Below are 23,804 nucleotides of genomic sequence, written 5' to 3'. Positions count from 1 at the left end.
CATTGCGGTGGTTTGGGTTACACCTTAAACTGCATATCTACATCTCTATAGCCTCAGTGATGAAAAGGGACGGAGCAGGACGTTTGGGTGCGGCCGTTTGGGCCGGGTGCGTTCGTATATCTAAATAGGTTAATATACGTACTTAAATGAGATATAATGCATTTTATAACGAGAACCCGGATTGTTTTCGCACTAAAAGCCTTGAAAACAAGACATTAATATCACAAATATTCTGCCATAAAAAAATAACTGCACAACTTAAGAAATTCAGAAAGATGAAATTTGAGCCCAATTTTCTTTTTAAAAAATCTTCAAAAATTCAATTTTCGTTGCGTTATAGTATGCCTTATGGTAAACAGGCACTGAAAGTCTCAGTTGCATTAAATGCTTAGGCCTAGTTTAGTTCTAGTAAATTTCTGTATAATACAGAAAGAAAAAAATCTTATGTTACATTTACCATGACATTATCATTGCATGATGGAATTATGGACCAAATTCAGCAAGTATTCAACAATATCACCAGTTTCAAAAATCTGTACGAATATATAGTGCGAATTTTTTCATCTGCCCGAATATATTTTCTTCTTTCCTTGGGAGGATCTTTTCCTCGAAAAATTGCCTCGTACACTAAATCCTGCTTTTTTTCTCCGAAGTGCATCAATACACCGCCAAGTCGACCAATATCGTCCCTTTATGTTAGACATATTATAAAGGACAGAAGTTAATTTTGGGGTGTCACAGGCTGCCTTCAGTAAATTTTATTTGGACCACTCCTCCTATTTCAATGTATTGTTAGTGCCTATTCTGTGAAATCTGAAATAACTTTCTGTTAACACAATAGTGTCTCAACTATCCATCTTAATAGGCAGATTGAATTACAAAAAAGCATTCAATAAATACTCATTTCCTGAACCACCCATATATAGCATTAAAAACATCATTTTTATTGTAAAACCAGCCCTTATTGTTTCTGACTTCTTGGTGCAGGCCAGTACTTAATAAACATTTCTTATGTTTTGTACCATGCGTTTTAATAATTTATTATAGAAAAAGAAAATGCAAAAATGAAAATATGTGCAGTATTGTACACATTTAAGTCACATCTTTAAAGTAACTAAACAATAACACAAAAAAAAACTTTTTTTCTTTACACAAATTATATGTCCATATTAGATATGTCTTAATTTATGTCTCAAAACTAAGCCGCATAGTACGGAGATCGGATACTAGCGATCTGAAGAGTCGAGAGTCTGCTGCAATTTTTTTTTTTTTTTTCCAACTGGTAGAGATAAGTTGTGCATAACGTGCAGGAACTTTCCTGTGTTCAAGATGTTAATTTTAGTTTTTGCAAAATTATTGTGGAAGTTTCTTGATATTTCCAGTACCTATTTTCATGTTTTAGTGCCCAAACATCCGGGGTCTAATTATGAAATACAATATATGTAGAGTTGGTCTATTCCACCTGTGCCCTCGGAAAATACTTCGGCCGAACTATACTTCGGCCCCACCCGCGCTATCCTCTGGTGGATGAAACCCTCCCTTTGCTTAGGGAAAAGAAGCTAATGACCTGCTAACAAGACAGAGCACAGCGAAGTCGGTGAAATAATTCATTATGGCAACACTTCCGCATCCAACAATTGAAAAATCTCGGCCGCAGCAACTTGTCCCTCCTCTTTCGAGGGAGGTACGGGAAATCACATATCGACAGCAGCGCCAGCAAGGGCACAGTTGAAGTAGAAAGGCTCTAGGAAGGTAAACCTATTTGTATAAAAGGTTTTGCGTCCAAACGTCTCACGCCCAAACGTCATGGACCCAAAAGAGACGCGGAACTACAGCAAACAAATCCCTGTATACCGTGCTCAATGAAGAGCCTATACCTTAGGAAAAACACGCTCAATATACAATAAATGATATCCATGAAGAAATTTCATATTTTACGCACTTACAACTAAAGAACCATTTTCTGCGTTATTTTCCTTCTTTTGCCCAATACTTCGCTTTCGTTTACAGTTGAAAGCTTTATCCAGGGACAAAATTCCTAACAAAGATGAAAAATCTTGAATTTCCTCTTGTTTTGTCCTTCTTCATTCTGATAAATAAGGATTCAGTTATAGTCCTGAATTGGTAAATAAGAATATATTGGTGACATCACACTGTGTAAATATAACACTTAAGAACTAATAACATCAGCCACAGAGAATGTCCCTAATTTTGAATTTTGTAATTTCAACATCGCCCAAAATTCTTATTTTATAAATCTAGTCAGACACTTACTAATTTTAAATTTTACACATCATCATGCACATACAAATTTTAAATCTTTCATAATATTTTATTATATGTAGTAAACATGATCAAAGGTAATACTACAAGGTGTCCGTAAAGTCACGCAACTCGAACTTTGAAGCATAAGAACTTGTGAACCATTATTGTAAATGAAATGAAACTCCACCCTGGGAACGCCCATCTTTGTAGATATTTTAGAGATGTAAATCGCGAACTGAAGGTTCGACGTTGTCCTCAACATGAAAAATCGGGAATTATTAAAACAGGGTGTCTACTGGAATACCAGAAAGTAAATTCATGACTTTTTCATGACTTTTCATGACCTTTTTGTTCAAATTTTCATGACCATGGCGATAAAAAATTGCCATTAGTAATAATAAACCTCTACCATCAGTGGTGCATCGGAACTATGCGGGTTGTTAGTCTTAAATATCACTTATTGTGAATCTTAAAGAAAGAATCTAAAATTCTGCCGCCTTGTGCTCGAGCACAGAATAGCACTTACCTAAATATGGGCCTGCTCTTACCAGTGAATCACTCTATACTGTATTTGAAGTTTTAATTATCCATCTAGCAGAAATTTGTCTGAAATTAAGCACTCAGAGAAATGCCCAAAGACAAAACAAATTATAAAAGAAATTCGTTTTAAAAAATAGATCATCAAATTTAAAATCTGCAAACTCAAACGAATAATTTGCATAAGTCTAAAGGCCCAAAAATACACAATTTACATTTCTTAGAAGTAAAGAAATAGCAGATCAGAAAGTTGGACAGTAAAAAGTTGTTACTATATTGCAGAGACTAGAAGATGAACTGGGGAGCAGCTGGGAAGACAGCTAGGAAGACAGTAAAGTACCAGTTAGCCAGCACTAACTGGTGGGGGAAATTCTCACAATTACTGACCTGATACAACTGTTTCAGTACATGCAGTATGAGGTATAAAAGTATGAAGTATAAAAATATACTCTGAGATTTCAGATTTTCATGACCAGTTGGGTAAATAAAGGACTTTTTCATGGCTTTCATGACCACTAAGCAAAATATATGACTTTTTCATGACTTTCATGACTTTCATGACCAGTAGACACCCTGTAAAAAGATAGTTGTGGCTTTTTTTATTATTATTATTATTATTATTACTAACAGGAATGCTAATGGGTAGTTACAAACAAACAAACTTCGAAATCATGCCCATGCGTAGATCAATTATTACGTTTCCTCACAGATTTGAAGTTTCTTGTTTGTTTGTTTGTAAAAATCTATCTCTAGGGTAGTTGGTGGTCACCCATGTGTGTTGACACAGTGTTACCATATTACGCCATAATGCCGGAAAACAGGTATCTTTTACGATACGCCATTACCACGGCCGTGGGATGTCTATACTTAGTGTCGTCTCGTTCTTCTTTAGAACGATATATTCATACCCAGCCTACCGATTAACATTCTCATTTATTCACCAAAAAAAAAAAAAAAAAAAAAAAAAAAAAAAAAAAAAAAAACCTACTTTCAATTCATGCTTTTTCACATTTCGTTAAAAACAAAAAAATCTTCATTATCTGTCTCTGGCATTCGTGACAACAAACATCGAATTCCTACTCAACGACTTATATCTAAAAAAAAAAAATATCTACAAACACAGGACTTCCCTTGGCTGAAGTTTCATTTTATTCACACTTGTGGTTCAAAAGTTCTGATGCACCAAATTTATAACTAAGTACACACTGTATAAATCCCATTGTTGTCCAGATCCTATAAAAGCGTATATCTTTTTAAGTTTTACGTCCAACGGTTTTGCCGGCTAGGCTAAAGAAGACGGTGAGAAATGAATGAAAAGGTGGAATGAAGAAAGTGGGAAGAAACGAGAGAACTCTTAGAAAACATAGGCACATGGTGTGTCCACCACAAAGCTCATTTGGTGCGTGCTGGGATAGAACCAAGAACTCCATGCACCAGAGGTGAGCGCTCTGCCACTGAGCCACGGCGGCCCCTCTATCAAAACATAATTTTGTTCCTTTGTTCTGATAACAAAATTCTTAAGTTAATTTTTCTTTAGGGACGACGTATTGTATAAAATATTTGTTGCTGAAATTTTGGATAATCCTGGGACTGCTAATTTCTTATCTTTGTCATCCCTGATGCATTATTTATCCTAGAATCTATATATCTTCTTGTCTACCTATATATAAGAGTTGATAGTCATAAAAGGAAAACAAATAACGCACATAAAGTCTTTATTTCTAGAAATCCATGAATATTTTTTTATCTGCTTAAGTCAAGAAAAGAACATTAAAATTTAATGTTTACACACTTACTTGGTATCTATTCATTGTATATAAAATCACAGACAAAGGTATAGAGACTCCAACCATGGCATGTGTAGATGGCATGCCATATTCTTGGGCCCATTTCTTTTCTAAACGAATCACCGGGGGAGATGATGGTCGGGGCCAACACACTATATCCTTTATTCCTTGGCCTAAAATAAAAATAAAAATGTATAATGTAATTATACATTACATCATAAAAAAAAGACATGACTTAATTAATAGAAGATTATCAGAGCCGTAACTGTAGTACACACAATTAATTTTGAACGTTGTCAAACAATGCATAACATTCAGTAAAATTGCAGTTAAAACTTTCAGTTCTTTGAACTACCATACATAAACTCCAGGAAAACTTACGACTATAAATGTATACGCTTATTTATACTTACACATTAAAGCTTATACATATTTCTGCGGATTACGGCGTCTGTGATCTTAAGCCCATCATGTACGAGGGATGATGTCCCTCGGAAGCACACTATCAGAGGAATGAAGAAAGCGGCCTGGGACATGTACACTAGGTACTATCCCGGCATTTGCTTGGTTTGAATTAGGAAAACGCAGGAAAAATCAACTTCTGGATGGCTGGTCTGAAAGAGCTGTTACGCGTTTTCGGCGGAGTGTTGTCACTGGGAATCGAACCCGGCACATGTATACGCTTATAATTGTCACATTTAAATAATTACAAAATAAGTGGCTTTTATTCTTTAATACTTTTTCTGAGCTATACAGAAGACTTTGAATGGAATGAAGTAGCAAAAAATGTTAACAGATACAATATTTATTTTCCAGTTGCAGTGTAATGCAACATTTCACGGATCTCCAAGTTATCCTTCATTGTCTTGTAATATACACGCATCTTCTCGTGTGCAAGAAGTGATCGAAATATATACATGGATATTTCACTGCTCCATGTGCACCTTTTATAAGAAATACCCTTGCCCAGAGGAAAGTGACCAATTTCATCACACTCATATTTTATCGTTAAGCTTTCTGCACTAAAAGATTCATGGCAGAACACATGGTAAGCCTACACCTGCATTTATTGCTTTTAGACACACATTCTGCGTGACATAGTCTTCAGCCCACACAAATTGTTTAGACGCACTTACTTCTTGTTTGCTTATCATCTAGGTACGATTTATCATCTAGAACATTCCCAACGCAACTTGTTGCTGTTGTAATCAGGTTTTATTCCATTACTTAAAGCAATTTTGTTTCAGAGCAAAAAAGTACCTTGGCAATGCACAAAACTTGGCCTAAAGAAAACACATACGCTTTTTAACCCAAAGAAAATCGTAAAAAATAAAGAGGATTTCCCTAGCTATCAATACAACTGAAAGGTTGTTCCACAGTTTCAATAGTCGTGCATCTTTAATTAGTTTTCTCTGTTGAGTTTCAAAACTTCTGAATCTGGTTCGAATCCCACTTAGTTCATTTAAAAGAAAGAAAAAATCTTTTCCGCTGTTCTTAGTTTACTTTCTGATTTTGATTCATTTCCTTGTTTCTTTCTATACGAGAAGTCATGCTTTGGAAAGTCGCTAACTGATTGATGTATCATACCATACAGCGATATCATGAAATATCGTTTGTCGAGGATAAACCTCACACTCGTAGACCTCCCTCCATTAGGACACAAGTATCATTTAAGGCAGTGAAGGCAAGAATCGATTGAAATCCGGTCCGTAGGCAGAAACTCCTGGCCCTGCAATGTATGTCATGATCATCAATAAAAAGAGTAATCAATGAAGACCTGGGACAGCATGCCTATCGCAGAAAGATATGCCAGCGGTTTAGATCAGCGCTTGATGAGAATGGGGCGTGATAGATCAAAGTTATTTCTGCAGCAATACACGAATAACAGGCCTCGGCAAATTCTGTTCACAAATGAGAAAATTTTCATAGTTGAAAAACACCTCAACAGACAGAATGATAGAATGTATGCTACAACCAGTGCTGCAGAATATGAAGACGTTCCCCGAGTCTAGCGAAACCTTCACCTTGCATTAGCGATGGTTTGTCTGGATGTGTCGTAACTGGATTCCACTGACATCTAGTTTTGACAAAAAGTATGAAAATGGAGACCAAAATGTACAAAGGGGACATTATTGAGAAAGTGGTGAAACCTCCTTGGACCACTATGTTCAAAAATAAGCCTTGGGTGTTCTATCAGGACTAAGCACCAGCTCACAAGGCGAAGACGACGGAGTGGTTTCGTCGCAACAAAATTGCATTCACCACCACCGAAGAACTGCCTCGTCCAGTCCAGATTTTAATCCTCGTACAAATCCGGTCCTATTTGGAGAAGAAGGTGTATGCTCAATCTTACATGACTGTGGACCGCTTGAAGTCGGCTACAGTGAAAGCAATGGCTGCCATTGATGATCGACGACATTGTCTAAAGTCTATGTCCAGGCACAGGGACGAGATTTTGAATAACTGCTGTACCCATTGATTTGTCACTTACCCTTGTATAGATTACATTACACATTAATTTCCATACTTCATTTTTATGGTCTGCTAAACTTGAGACAGACATTTGACCAGACTGTGTATGTATATATTTTATGGGGTAACTTCTTATTTTTTGCTGACTTCACACATGGAGGATTGTTCAGAACCTCAAGAGACAAACAGAGTCATTACATTGCATCGAAATGGAATAACTATTACATACGTGATCACTGAACATTGTTTTTATATTCGGGGATGGTGGGAAAGAAAAACTCACACTCTCATTGTCGATCGATTTTACATCCAATAATGCAGACGATTTTGAAGCCTCACGAAATATGACCGTATCAAAATTTATTTTATTTATTCATTTATTTGTTCATTTTACGAGTTATTGTGGAACATATTTTTTAAATCAAAAGATGTGGTATTTACATTCCATCAGTGGAGTAAATTCGCCACTCATCCCTGAATAGTTTTTAATTCAAAGAACTGAGTACTGCGGGAAAGTCTCACAAAAATGTTCATATATTCTAACAAAATCGAATATTTTTTACTAAAGTTATCGTGGAACTTTACAAACTGAATCGGCGGGGGTGGGGTCTAATTCTTCATTTATTCTTTCTAATGTTAGGTCCATCCAGAGAAGATATTCGGAATCCTTAAAGAAGATTCGGCATATTGCATCAAAATTAAACACTTTTTTAAACAAAAAGTTTCGTGGTCATATTTCTTAAATTTGGGGAAGGGGTTGAAATGGAGAGAGACTTTTATTATTGGCAGATTTATACCATGTGTGTTTGTAACTTGTTTTATTCCTACCGTATCTTTAAGACACACGTGACAGGGCAGAAGCCAAGGGGTTGACGGAAACCTGCTTCAAAATTTTCCCCTCGCTCACAATTCTCTATATCGCTCGTAAACTTATATCACAAGCTTACATTCTCTTCTGAAACGTGGCAACACAGCAACCACAATGGTGGAGATCGGCATTTTCTGTCCAGCCTCGTCTTCAAAGTAATTATACATTCTATAGATAATTTTAAGACCCTGTTTGTGTATCACTTGACGCTTACAACTATTACCCTCCATTATTAAAATAAAGAAACCTAATATTTATAGTAAGCTCTATACGCCAGTAAAAAAAAAAAAAAAAAAAAAAAAAAAAAAAAAAAAAAAAAAAGGCTGTTGTAGCCACTTTATAGCACTTCTGCTTCTCGAAGAAAAGAAAATTATGAATCCTAAATGATTTAGTTATCTCTATAGTTACAGATTTTTTACATCTCAAACAAATATGCTATAATTTATTATTACTATTATTGTTATGCGCAACGGTTATCAGTTTTAGAGAAAATTAAAAAAAAAATACCTGTACATCCAAGAATTTGTGGTAATGGCATTCTGATAAGCAATCTCATAAATATTTATCCATAGTTCGGTATCTAGTCATCCCACGAACTACTATCTTGTTCAGATTTCTACTATTTCTTTATACTAATGAAAGGTGATTTTTGAATTTTAGTAAAACATTTATTTCTTTTGTTAACAGCAAAATAAAACTCAGACATCAACAAAGGAAGAAAACAAGAAGAAGAAAAATATTCAAACTATTGTCATTAATTTCAAGAGGAAGATCATAATTTGAACAAAAAACAATTATCATTACATTCAATTTTTTTTTCTGAAGCTGACTCTCTATGGATAGTTTATTGCTGTATCTCACTATATATAAAATATTACAATAAACTGTCGCTGTTAAACATATTTCTAATCATTTAAGTAGTTAGTTGCCGAACTACAACATTTATCGTTTTGGTCAGTCTAGGTATCGTTCCATTCAAATATTTAATATATTATAAACGTTTAGACCATATCTGGATTTTTTTTTTTTTTTCAACTGTTCACGGTAATACCAATTCACAGATTTCTTCATTAGATCGCGCTCATTTGACATGTGGTTCATATATTTAAACATATTATTATATTTCAATATTCAAATTCAAATTGTCGTTACACTTTACTACATGCATTTATTACATTACAACACATTCCAATCAATTATAGATATATTACTAATAGAAGCCCTAGCCTAACTAACCTACTCTAACTTAACCTAAACATATTACCGACGTATTTAAAGCACTCAAGAAATTAAAAATCATCGCACTTTTGTTAGGCATTTCTCGTGAACGAAGTATGGAAATCATTACCTAGACCAGCGTTTCCCAACCGGTGTGCCGCGGCACACTGGTGTGCCGCGAATGGACCGCTGGTGTGCCGCGAGGAAATGAAAACAAAATTATTAATTATATAGGAACCTAATTGCAAGACAGGAAATATGTGTATTTAAATTTCACATTACTATGAACCTCTACAATGAAAAAATACTGTAATTGTAATATATTATTTTACATACATTATTACTACATAGATTGTATTTCGAAAACAGAATTTTATTAATATTTAAAATTGTGACGTATATTAACCATGTTAATAAATTATAAGTTTCACACTGTGTTACTTATCTGTTCATTTTTAATGTTGAAAAAAGTATTAATTATCACTGTTATGACCATTATTGTTTCTTTATTGTTACAGATTATTTCGTAACTTGAAATTTTAAAATCTCATTATATCCTTTCGACAAAGCAAACACTCATACAAATTACCGCAATTCTGTTTTAAAAGTACAAGAGATTTGTTTGTTCGTTCGTAATTTAGTGGTCTTCCTTGTGAAAGGTTGGATACACTCTTCGAAAAAGAAAGTGTATTTTTTAAAAGACTGAGTTCTATATTTCATTGGAATTGTTTTCTACTTTTTAATTTGAATGAAAAGTAAGTATAATGATTTACGATGGAGGAAAACCAGTGATCGAGCTTTATTCTTTGTGAGAAGGAGGTCAGTAATCAAAGAAAACAAATACGACGGTATTTTCTATTTACAAATAATAATAATAATAATACCTATGAGTGTGCCGTGAGAATTCAAGTTAGACCCGTAGTGTGCCGCAAGTTGAAAAAGGTTGGGAAACGCTGACCTAGACTGAACTTAAAGTAGCATATGAGACAAGCCCTATCCCTGTCAACATTTAATTATTATTATTATTATAATTATAATTAGCAGCATTCAGAGAACTATTCAATTATTCGCATTTAACTAACGCAATGAGTTGATTCACAAATTTTCCGTGTTAGCTACATCTGATAGTATTCCATATTTGAGAATAATAAAATGGATGACTATGTTCCGAGGACACTTATGCATTATCATAGATATGTCAATGATAAAGTTAATCCACCCCCATAGGCTTACCCAGGATTATGTACAGACGGGACGAGTTTAATTGCTCATGGTAAGAAATTTAGCGTTCTTCTGTAAATCCACCATCAGTATGAAAAGTTTTCTAAATAGCAAAGTTCACTTTTACTCAAATTCACTAGTTCATATATATATAATGGCTACTCCTAATGATTACAAATTCCCGTGGAAATTTGATATTCAAAGTTTTAGGTTTTCACACTTGCAAGTACCCATGTCCAAACGATGCTAAGGTTGTCCTGATTTAAATTTTAACAAGGTCAATGGCCAAATTGTCCTTTTGATGACGATATTTTTCAAATTATGGGTACTGCCCTATACAATTTACTTACATTACCTTTATTCTTTTTCACTGCACCGGATATAATAGCGCCCCCTGGATCAACTATTACTATTATTATATACTTCAATATATTCGTTTTACTATTAAATTTAGTATTATTTCATTTCCTAAATTTCTATTTTAATTTTAGCAACCCAATTTTATTAGTATTATGTATGCACATTATAAATTTTATATTTAATTTGAATTATCGAACTTCCTTTTTCCAAGATTTCAAATATGGCTCTTAGGGTTGATGTAAATAAACAATCTTCATTAATTCTCGGTTATTGCTATCACTATTAAGACAATAATTTAACTTTGATAATCATATCAGAAAGTCCGTAAGTTCTATTTAAGAATTACTTCTATCTATCTATCTATCTATCTATCTATATATATATATATATATATATATATGGAGAGAGGGAGAGAGAGAGAGAGAGAGAGAGAGAGGAAAAATGCTATAGAAATGAACTACTTATCTATGGTACATAGGCCTAATTCGACAATATGATAATTTACTCTATTCTTTATCATGTATATTAATAACGTGTTTCTGCTCAACATGTTCAATCAGTGTCATAACTGTCCTCTGAACCTCGATTAACTTGCAATAAATGGGATTTATAGCCTGACAAGCAAGCCTAAATACCGGTAAAACAAGACTATGTGTAATACCAAATCGTAAACATTGTCAACGGAAGTAGCGTTCACAAGATGGCGCAGATTAGGAATAAGCAGACCACAATACTTCCTCCTGAAAATAACCCGTAAGATTCTCAATGTAAAATCTCAATATAATATCTACGTATTTATGTCTATACGAAAATATAAAAAATATATTGTTATAGTTTACGGGAAAAGTGAACTGTAACATATTCTACATTTAGTTGCAGGAATAAATTGAAATAATAACTAAGTGTGAACTTCACACACACTATGATTAGCTGTTGAAGAATGACTGTGATAAGCTCCAGTGAGAAACGAGAGAACGGGATTTGCTACTGTGCTTTCAAATTCCACCTGCCAAGCCAGGTGCTCCCAAGTCTACAATGATACGGTTGAATTGTGGTGATAACGTTCTGTGCGTCCTGGGACAGACACAAGGGTAATCTGAGCGTTGCACAAGAATTGTTGATTATACTGATAATGCGAATCAAAAGAGAAGTTAGGGATTCGTTAACAAAAATGGCGGGACAGTGGACGTATTTAAAAATGTAAATTAGGCTGGAAAAATGCCCAAGTATCAAACTAATGACTGCTACAATACCCTTCAAAACTAGTTATAGTTTATTGCGCTGTGATCATTTGAATTAAAAGAAAAATATTGAAGGAAAATTCAACTATTGAGATACAGTTACAGTTACATACAGTCGCGGCCACCGATAAGAGTCTCTTACCCATACCCTTCGTAAGAAACAGCCCCTTCCGCAAGCATGATCACAAGTGTTTTCTGCACGTGCTGAGGGACAAGGTTGTCACATTTTTTTCTTGAAAATGTCTGGACACCATATGTTCATTCTTTTAGAGAAAGCCATTGAGAAAACCATAGTAGAAACGTATTGACTCGTGAATTGTGTAATAAAAAATGATCTAAGAAAAATGTTAAATGATCGAATGCCAACAATATAATTCAAATAGGGCGAAAATACCAAAACTGAACACGAATTATTTATGACTTTTTAAAAAGAAATACTTATATATACTATGTTAAAAAAACATATATAAAAGATTATATCTAAAGTGACTTACTCATTAATACCTTACTCAAACTATTATAGATAGAAACATGGATTTGTACAGAATATTTCTTTGTCAAAAAGCAAGGGCTAATGAAAGAATTTTAAAAATATACGTCCTATAGGAGAGTGAAAGAGAGTTTTATTTATTTATTTATTTATTATTATTATTATTATTATTATTATTTTAAACTAAGAACAGAATATATCATAAATTCTTGAAGTTAAGAAGATGGAACTAAGGGATAAATTCTTCATCAAAATTAACCGAAAACACGTTTCAACGATTGGGAAAACTCGCTCCTATAGGGGAAAAAAAAGGGGGTTTGTATTAATATACAAATTTCCGATTATTTGTTTAGAAAATGCAGAATGTGACGATTTGCTTAAGAAGGTGTAAAATTCAGCACTTACACTTATTAAAAATTACAGACCGCGATCTTCGGATTTTTTTTTTTTTTTTTAATTCCGTTCCTGAGAAGGGGAAATGGGGTCAATTTCTATAATATAATTTTTGTTTTTTATAAGAAATATCCTAAGGTAATTAGAAACAAACATTAGTGCAAAATGTCAGCAAAATTGCAAATTTGATTAGCACTCGGTTGATAAATCTGTCAGTACCGAAACTTAATATAAAATTGAAAACTAGTTGTTGAGAATGATATCTGTAAATACTGTACTTTTGTATTGAAATCAATGTAATTCAATTGAGTGCAAATATCTTACATGAAAAAGTATTCTAAGGTTAGTGACGTGGGCTGGGTATATGGCTTCATCATTGAAGCCAATAAACTGGTGATATTAAATAAATGTTGTTTAGAATTATTTTATATTATTCCGATATGTTGATCTCCTTTGATTAAAGTAAGGTCACTGGTTTTGGGACGCGCAAAAACGATTTAACTCAGCCTTGACTAGTGTTGTCCACGAGACGAGACGTCTTGTTAGGTTTGAAGAAGTTTCGTCTTGTCTCGATTCTCAAATAATTCTTTATACTCTCTTTCGAAAATTTTCTCGTTTTAAGTAATTTTATATCCTTGACTTCTGAAAGTAATGTACGTCAACTTTGCACTTAGTAATAAGAAAATTAAATGTTTTATGGGGATAAGTGTTGAATAATTAGCATTAATTAAAAAAAGATACATATCGCCCGGATTTCTTAACCAATGTTCATATCGAAACCAGACCTAGCTTGGGGTAGCTAGGGGTTGAGCCCCTTTCGACCACCTTCAGCCCCCTGAAACTTTTATGTTTTGTTTCCTCTGCTTTGCTTCACTTCCAAGTACACGATTCTTCTATTTGTTACTTGGACTTCTCTGGCCAGAAAGACCAGGTTGCTTATCATCTGGTACCGCCGAAAGAAATTAGATATTTTCAAACAGAGAGAAAATATCTAGACACCACCAGCATAGTACAATCTCTTCGAACAAAATCTAAAGGGAAAGTAGAAAACTAAAACTTACCAAAGGACAACTGTGAAAAACACTGATGGTCATAATAAATTCAAGCGTTCTATAAGGAATGAAATTTTTTGAGAAAGCATTCCAAGCTAAGATTTTCACTTCCTTCTTATCGTTTCTTTAATCTTCAAAACAATACAAAAAAAAAAAAGTTTTAACTTTTAACTTCTGTTTGTGTTGTTACTCAATCGTGGATGAAAACGTAAGACATAGTCTTTCTTTATATATATATATATATATATATATATATATATATATATATATATATATATACAGGGTGAGTCAAAATAAGTGTTACAAGCCAATATCTCGCGAACTATACATCATATAAGAAAAATATTAAGAGAGAAAGTGCAATATAGAGGGGCCTAAGAAATGAGTCAAACATTAGGTTTCCCCCGCCCCCCATTTTGGGGGGAGGGGGGTGAACGTGAAATTTTTAAATGGGAACATAGGTCGCGTGATACCTCGTTCGAAAGAGCTTGAAAAATTGAACAATTTTTGATATGGGGCACCGTTTTCAAGATTGGCCCCAAAAATGGTCCTGTATCCGATAAAATTTCCAGTACTTATAAATAAGTGTTACAAGCCAATATCTCGCGAACTGTACATCATATACGAAAAATATTAAGAGACAATGTACAATATAGAGGGGCCTAAGAAATGAGTCAAACATTAGGTTTCCCCCGCCCCCCATTTTGGGAGGAGGGGGGTGAACGTGAAATTTTCAAATGGGAACATAGGTCGAGTGATACCTCGTTCGAAAGAGCTTGAAAAATTGAACATTTTTTGTAGGAAACAATTTTTGATATGGGGCACCGTTTTCAAGATGGGCTCCAAAAATGGTCCGTTATCCGATAAAATTTCCAGTACTTATAAATCGGAAACGTATGAGTAGGAAACGATTAAACAAAAAATGAAAAACGGAAACATCATAGGCAATGTGGAATGATGTTGTCGTGGTGTCCGCAGGGCCCTAATAATGGGGCTCCGGGACCAATTTCAAAATTATTAATGGGAATATACCTGTAGGTTGAGTGATACCTTGTTTGATAGATCGTGGAAAGCGAAACAGCTTCGTACGAAATTTGTTTTCATTTTGGGCAAGCCTGTTTCAAAATGGCCGCCAAAAATGGTTTCACATTCAGATAGAAAGTGTAGTGTTCAATTTGAGTATTACACGCCAATATCAACGCAACGAACTACGCATCAAATAAGAAAAGTGTTAAGAGTCAATGTACAATACAGAAAGCCTGAAATTTGTGTTAAAGAAGTTCCCTCGTCCCGCTTTTGTATGGAGGGGTGTACATGGAATTTTCAAATCGCAACATAGGGCAAGTGATACCTCTTTGATAGATCGTGAAATACCAAACAGCTTACTACAAAAGTTGTTTTGATTTCAGACAAGCCTGTCACAACAGCATTACCACAACCTAATATCCTGTAAAGTAGTAGGATAACGTTTAGTAATTCTACGGGTATGTGCGATGTTAAAAATTGTAATTTCAATCACTGTAAAGCAAATAATTTCAACACTTACCATGTTACAAATTATGCTCGATATGTCCTCCATCTTGCTCCACACACCTCCGTAAGCGGCGGCATAGGGATCTTCGTACATCATGTAGCATCTCTGGAGTGACAGATGCACACACACCTTGGATACGCGCCTTCATATCATCAGTAGTTGTTGGTACGTTGGACATTACCCGATCCTTAACATAACCCCAGAGGAAAAAAATCAAGTGGGGTTAGGTCAGGAGATCGTGGAGGCCAGTGAATAGGACCTCGACGCCCAATCCATTTATTCGCCATACGGTGGTCCAATAAGGCTCTGACCTGACGTGCGTTGTGTGCTGGAGCACCATCATGTTGATACCACATTCTTATACGTTCAGCGAAAGGAATATTCTCTAACAACTCCGGGTATAGTACATCACTGATAAATGCGGCATAGGTATCACCAGTAAGACGTCCATCAAAAAAATATGGCCCAATGATATGGTTACCAAGGATGCCACACCATACATTAAGAGACCACCGATGCTGATGAGCAACTTCTCTCTGCCATAGTGGATTTTCCCTAGCCCAATAATGCATATTATGTCGATTTACGTGTCGTGTGTTTGTAAATGTAGCTTCATCGCTAAACAAGATGGTGGATATGAAGTTGCGCTGTCTGTTTTCCATACCTTCCAACCATAGACAAAATTGCAATCTGGCATGAAAATCATTGCCAGATAGTTCCTGATGTAAGATGATATGATACGGATGAAACATGTACTCGTGCAAAATACGCACTACAGATCTTTGGCTAACTCCACTGGCCTGAGCGAGATATCTCGTGGTAACATGTGGGTCAACATGCACTGCTGCCAATATTCCTGTTGCACGTTCTTCATTGGTTGCAGAGCGGTAACGACCCCTACCTCGTCCCCGGACAAGACTACCATGTTGCCGCAAACGTCTCTCCAATCGCAGAAATGCCATGTGAGATGTTTGTTGGCGTTGGGGATAGCGCATTGCATACATTCGTGCCGCGCTACGATAGTTTCTTCTACATTCCCCCAACACCAGCAACATATCTACACAATGATGAAACACCGCCATTGCTCTATTCAAACGCTACCCAAACTAATAATATCAATACGATAGTGTTCGTTTACTTATACGGAAAACTTATCAAAAAAGTTTATATCCCGTTCTTTCTACGTCTGCACACTTACACTTACATTTATTACGTTTCCATAGCGATTACATTAATAGTTGACGATCAAAAATAATCTAAAGATATTTCTTTGCAACTTTCTTTTCTTTGTATAAAACGGCTCAAATAATTCGCCTCTGATCCTTTTTTTTATAAGATGGTACAGATTGTTAATGCAATATACAACGTTATCGTTGTACTATGTTCCGAAGGCCATCGGTTCCATTCCCCAGGCAATGACATTGACGGGCTTTCCTTACTATAACTGGGCACATGCTGAGATGTTGCCTACAAGTAGGGCCTAATAGGTACCTTCCTATCCCTTTCTCATAGGATTGTAGTGATTGAGGAACGACGTCTTTTTGCGCATACGTATTAGTATTATTCATTGTCTTATTATTTTCATTCATATTATTATTATTATTACTAGTTTTATTATTATTTTTCGGATTCTTCTTCTTCTTCTTCTTCTTCTTCTTATTATTATTATTATTATTATTATTATTATTATTATTATTATTATTATTATTATTATTACGTTATAGGTCGATTTCGCCTCCGAAAATTTTACTTGTTATTCACTTACAGTATGATGATGGAACCTCGTGTTCGACATATTTTTAGGCCTGTTTGTATTGTACATGGACTCTTAACACTTTTTATTTGATGCAATAATTCGCGTGATATTGGCTTGTAACACTCAGTTTGAACACTGCACTTTCTATCTGAATGTGGAACCATTTCCGGCGGCCATTTTGTAACAGGCTTGCCCGAAATCAAAACAATTTTTTTTTTCTAAGCTGTTTGGTTTTCCATAATCTATCAAACAAGGTATCACTCGACCTATATTCAGATTTGAAATTTTAAAATTGTTCCCGGGGCCCCATGATGGGGTCCTGGGGCACCACGACAACACCATTCCACGTTGCCTATGGCGTTTACCTTTTTCATTTTTTGTTTCATGTTTTTCTACTTAGCCGTTTCCGATTTATAAGTACTGGAAATTTTATCTCTTACAGGACCAATTTTGGGGTCTATCTTGAAAACGGTGCCCATTTTCAAAAATTGTTACCTACAAAAATTGTTCAATTTTTCAAGCCCTTTTAAACGAGGTATCACTCGACCTATGTTCCCATTTGAAAATTTCACGTTCACCCCCCTCCCCCCCAAAATGGGGGCGGGGGAAATCTAATGTTTGACTCATTTCTTAGGTCCCTCTGTATTGTACATTGTCTCTTAATATTTTTCTTATATGATGTATAGTTCGCGAGATATTGGCTTGTAACACTTATTTATAAGTACTGGAAATTTTATCGGATACAGGACCATTTTTGGGGCCAATCTTGAAAACGGTGCCCCATATCAAAAATTGTTTCCTACAAAAATTGTTCAATTTTTCAAGCTCTTTCGAACGAGGTATCACTCGACCTATGTTCCCATTTGAAAATTTCACGTTCACCCCCCTCCTCCCAAAATGGGGGGCGGGGGAAACCTAATGTTTGACTCATTTCTTAGGCCCCTCTATATTGTACATTGTCTCTTAATATTTTTCGTATATGATGTAACAGGCGAGATATTGGCTTGTAACACTTATTTATAAGTACTGGAAATTTTATCGGATACAGGACCATTTTTGGGGCCCATCTTGAAAACGGTGCCCCATATCAAAAATTGTTCAATTTTTCAAGCTCTTTCGAACGAGGTATCACGCGACCTATGTTCCCATTTAAAAATTTCACGTTCACCCCCTCCCCCCAAAATGGGGGGCGGGGGAAACCTAAAGTTTGACTCATTTCTTAGGCCCCTCTGTATTGTACATTGCCTCTTAATATTTTTCTTATATGATGTATAGTTCGCGAGATATTGGCTTGTAACACTTACTTTGACTCACCCTGTATATATATATATATATATATATATATATATATATATATATATATATATATATATATATATATATATATATATAAAAGTTAAACTTCAAAAAAGCATGCTTAAATTTACAAATATGATTCATTTTATTATGGTTTGCAAAAATCGGAAAACTATAAAGGAAAAAAAGGAAAATCACCCTACTACCTGCCTTAAATTGTAAACTACAGCGCCAAAAGTTAGGCTCTTGCAGCAATGGAAAATAAATATTTACCTTTTAAGTGCATAAATTTTTCCCTTTCCATACTTTTTCCTTTAAAAAAAATGTCATCCTGAAGAAAATAGAATAATAAAAAAAAAAGAGAGAACCTTCGTTAGCTCATTTTCCTTACAGATCTTTTATGGTCAATAAATAAACATATCACTTTATCGAAAACTTTCGAATACTAACATAATACAAGTTGGGTCTAGGTTGAACTAAAAAATAAGTTTTTACTTCTGCTATTCCCATATGACAATCTGGAATGGAAACCTTCAAAACAGAGAAACCAGTTCATTCAGTTTAGAAATCTGGCATCATTGAGTCCTTCTCGACCTCCAGGGTAGTTTGCGGTTGCAAAGCCACAGGGGGTAGAGGAAAGTCTTTCCTCCTCCAGGAAAAATAGTCGCTTATCAATGGCCCCGAGATTACGCTGAAATATTTTTGATGATGAGTTGGACTAAAATTATTAAATTTCAGAACACTCCATGATAAGGATACCAACATTTTCGTTATCGGACAGCAAGCAGTAGTCTTAACGAAACATCTTACGTAATAAAGTAGAAGTAAAACATGTGTACCAACAGCAATTTTAACTTACCGATATACATAGTGATGGCCCATACAAGAACTAATCGTCTTCCAACAGCTCCATCGATGTTCCAAAACCAAAATGGTATGAATGTAGCATAAAACACTTCATCCCCTAAAGCTGCACCAACACAAAAGAGATAGTACCAAAACCAATTGGTTATTACATACGTTTTACCTTCACACTCAGATTCTGAAGACTGTGTGTCTTCGGCATCATAGTCACTAGCAGGTTCTTCTCCAGTAACACTCGGAATGTTTGATTTCACTTCCAAATTGCCATCTTCATCTCCGATTCGTTGCCTTATGAACTGAAAAGCATCTTGATCAGATCGATCTCCATGCACACAATTATTCTTGGAGTACTGTAGACAAGTATTATTAGCGCTAGATTGCGAAAAATTACTTGTAGCAGTTCCCGAATTGCACTTATGATCATTACACTGCTTCGTTGCTGAAGAATATCTGCAACTGGCCCTGCCTTGAGTAACGTGTGAAATCTTGTTTGATGAAGATACGCCATTACTCCACGATTGTAGTACTTTTACACCAAAATAGTCCTGTACCTTAGCAACTAGTACAGGGTCTTTTAAGTAATCTACATAGTAATTCATGGTAAGATTATGCTCAAAGTATCAATTTTAAGGTGATCTTGAAATTTCCATGATGTCCAATAGATCTGAAACACAACAGAAATTAAAACTTAATTTATATAGTTAAACAAGTTTCTAGATTAAACTGTTTGGCCTAGGCGTTGATCCAGCCAGTTGGTCACTCACTCACGCCTTCTTTTATATACACAGGGTTAACAACAACTTACGTAGTTTAGACAAACATATAATGAGCTCGCTAGAATTATACAATGCTCCTACAAAATTATTGAGAAAAAAGAAATAAATGTAGCCTAATGTCATCAGACAAAGAACCAACCGACGCAAAGCAATACGTAATATTTGCAAACGATATTTACATTTATCCGTCATGGTTGCTGATGCTACCTACAGCTGTCCACATTGTGTGTTAGTATCTTTAAGAATAACAAATCACTAGATTCCCAGTATTTTAAACTTTGATAGTAATTTCATTGCTAATGATGTAACCTTCTTCACAGCGCAAAATATGAGGATTAAGATATTTTATTACTTCAACATTCTATGAAAATAAAGGACACACACTCCTACTACAAGATTTGATTATACTTCTCAATATATCTGTTACTGCTTCAAATCATTTAGATCAGTGGTCACCAAACTCATTAAGCCGCTGTGCTACAGTACCGTTTTTAAATCCTACTGCGAGCTGCCAACCAAAAAAATACTAACCACTTTTTTTAAATCCTACATTTGTTTATTGCCTATAAACTTACATTTCTAGTAAATATGAAATCAAACTATCCAAGTTCGCAAATGTATAATATACACACGAAAAACATAACCTCCACAACCCACGTATATACAATCAACTGTGAGATGAGGCCAACAATGACAGTAGCGTGGGAGAAACAAGTAATAGTTGTCAGCGCCCCCTGCCGTTAGCGTGGAGGAATCAAGGGTAGCCAACCGGAGCGTTAACGCAATGTCCCGAAAATGTCCCTGGGAGCTACTAGTAACTCAGTAGCACGCGAGCGTGGTTTGGCGATCACTGATCTAGAGTAAGCACAATTTCAATTTTCTTTTCCTTTTTTTTTTTTCAATTATCACACACACACACACAACTGAAAATAAACATTTTTTGTTGTTGTAACATATGCTTTCAAACTGAATTTATTAGGACAGATTTAAAGAGCAGGAGCTGAAAATGCTAGCTATTTCTATTAAATGTAATATGTTACTTATATGTTTTTTTATGGTTGTTAATGCCACATTCTGGTTTTGTGCTGACAATATGAAAACGAAAACTAACACATTATCCCCATGAATTTTCTTACTTCTGAGAAAAAATTAGAAGAAAACTAGTTCAAATGATTAAATGATAAAGGTATTATTGATTGTACGCACACGTATAAAATAATCGAAAGTTTATTTACCTCTCGTGCGTTTTTCTTTTTCTTTACTTGTAATTTCGATTTCCAACTTACTGAAGTCTTCGTCCGGATTAATTATATTACAAGAAAATCTTAGCCCTCCCAGCTTCGGATACGACAAGAATGTAGGTATTGGAAGAAATCGTTCTTCAGCGTGGCAGAGCTGGGATATATACGCGAGAAAGAGCGATAGAGAAAGAGGCGTAACTGTAGCGAGGAAGAAAACAAACGTAAATGTTATGGTCATATTAACAAAATTCTAACCAAGACGGAGACCACGGTTCTATGCCCAGATAGCGGCGCCGAAATACAAAATTTACGGAGAAATGAACAGAATCAGACTAAATGTGATAATGAACTTAACAAATGTTAGACAGATCATCACTGTATGGTGATTAATAAGGAAGAAAACTTAAGTTAAATTGTGGACTTCATGTGTTCGCGGATTGATGCAATATGAGGTGATATGGCAGTAGGGCATAATCTGACAACGTTTCAAACCCACGGTGTTATTAACTAACTTAGGATATGTATGCTACTGTATTATCATGGGGGCCAAGGTGGAACAAAACGAGCCCTGCGGGACTTCTAACTCGTTTCTACTCCTACTACTACTAATTAACTAACTTACTGTTAGAATATGTATGCTGCTGTATTACCATGGGAGTCAAGATGGAACAAAACGAGCCCTACGGGGCTTCTAACCCATTCCTACCACTACTACTACTTATGCTATTGATCCGTATAATAAAACTGCTTTTATCAATAAAGTTCTGTGTGCAAAGTGAACTAAATATCACGTGACATTACGTCACGCTCGGGTGGTGCAACTTCAATGTAAATTTAACCTCACCCTTTGGAAAGACATGATATTTAATCGGCCGCATTGTATTAATCATTAATGAATAGCGTTTACTTTGCAACACTTAACAGTTCCAAGGTATTAATTTTGCGCAGTAACACTATATTGATGTATACGGGTGTAGGAAACAGCAAAAGATGCGTAAAAATAAGAAATATTTGTGATTAATAGTGAATAGTGAAGGCCAGAAATGAAACACGTGTAACTGTAAGATATACATGAAAAAACAGATAAGTTTTAATACAAGCAGGGTTTGAAAAAACCCGGGGTTTTCTGGAAAAAACCACCGCACCTGGGCCCATATGGGTATTTTTCGGATTTAATCGTTTTCCTTGGGATATAAGTGTTAAAATGTGATTTATATTTCATGACTGTCATTGTCACAATTTACAACAATTTCTATTCACTGGTTTTGAAAATAATGGCCGCCATTTTGAAATTTTACATTGGATCGTCGAGAAAATTCATACAGTGAATTTAGAATATGTCGTGCTTCTACCCTCAAAATTTCAACTTAAAAGTCCGAAAATTTCACCCTGCATTGTGCATACCCGCTATTTTAAAATTTTACGATGGCGTTAATTTAGTTAATTTAGAGTTAATTTTAACTTAAAAAGACGAAAACTGCGTTTTGTAGCGTGGATATCCGCTATTTTTTTTTTTTAAAGGAAGTCATTTTGATATTTTACGTTGATATGCCGACAAAATCTACAGGAAATTTAGTGTGTCATGCTTGTACCTTGAAAATTTTAACTTAAAAGACCGAAAGTTGCACCCTGTAGCCTGTGTTTGTGGTACAGGCGGACAAACGAACACATATAGATCGAGTCATCCCTAGAGCTTCAGTGACGTTCGCCAAATATGAATACCAAATAAATTAATTTAAAACAAAGATATAATTCATGTTTTATACAGTAAATGTTTCAAAATGTCTTATATGAAATATATATCTTCCAGCGTAAAACACTGTAAATGATTTTATTGTTTCATTCCGACACTTTGATTCACTTCCGATTCTTTGTGTGTTCAATTACGGGAATTTCACGAGCACCTCTTTCACGACGGGTTTTTTCCTAAAATGCAGATTCTTTATTGTACATCGAAACTTCCACTAGTATGGAAGTTTGAATTCAGCACTTGAAATAGTAAGCGTTACGTAGTCTTCAGAGCTCCGAGCATTAAGCTTCTTAAATTTGACAAGAATTTTTACGCTATTATTGGTCTTGATTCTACACGATGCTTAATTGAGGAGTAGCAACAAATGATTGAACTAAACTGTTGTTGTTGGAAAACCAAATTTGACTAAAGAATACTTGTGTTACAATCAAAGGAAAGAAATAATACTAATAATTTTACCAAAGTATTTACTTATTTACTTTTAGTACCGGCATCTATGGCCTTAAACCCGTCAAACGTATGAGGGATGATGTCCCTTGGTGTCGACGAGCACATTATTCACGGGAAGTATTTTCTAAAATAGAAAATTGCAAATTTTACTTCAAACAGGCTATACGCGTAATCCATACATTAATTTGTTCAATAATTATCTCAAGCTAAGGTAAGATTTTTTTTTTCATTCA

At 35.0% G+C, this 23,804-nt stretch overlaps 1 protein-coding gene across 2 annotated transcripts in view; it reads right to left on the bottom strand.

Moving 5' to 3' along the window:
- LOC145686070 (sphingosine-1-phosphate phosphatase 2-like) overlaps positions 1-23,804 on the bottom strand; it is a 90,041-nt gene that overhangs the window by 21,883 nt on the left and 44,354 nt on the right. For both annotated transcript variants that reach the window (XM_081758984.1, XM_081758983.1), the window contains exons 2-3: positions 19,350-20,018; positions 4,599-4,762 (exon numbers count right to left, since the gene is read on the bottom strand). In XM_081758984.1, coding sequence (XP_081615110.1) covers positions 4,599-4,762; positions 19,350-19,953 — 768 coding nt within the window. In that variant the 5' untranslated portion in view covers positions 19,954-20,018. The remainder of the gene's footprint in view (positions 1-4,598; positions 4,763-19,349; positions 20,019-23,804) is intronic.

Source organism: Thermobia domestica, chromosome 5 (assembly GCF_964235325.1).
Source record: "Thermobia domestica chromosome 5, izTheDome1.hap1.1, whole genome shotgun sequence".
NCBI classification, from domain to species: domain Eukaryota; kingdom Metazoa; phylum Arthropoda; class Insecta; order Zygentoma; family Lepismatidae; genus Thermobia; species Thermobia domestica.
This window is presented reverse-complemented; position numbering and strand designations above follow the sequence as displayed.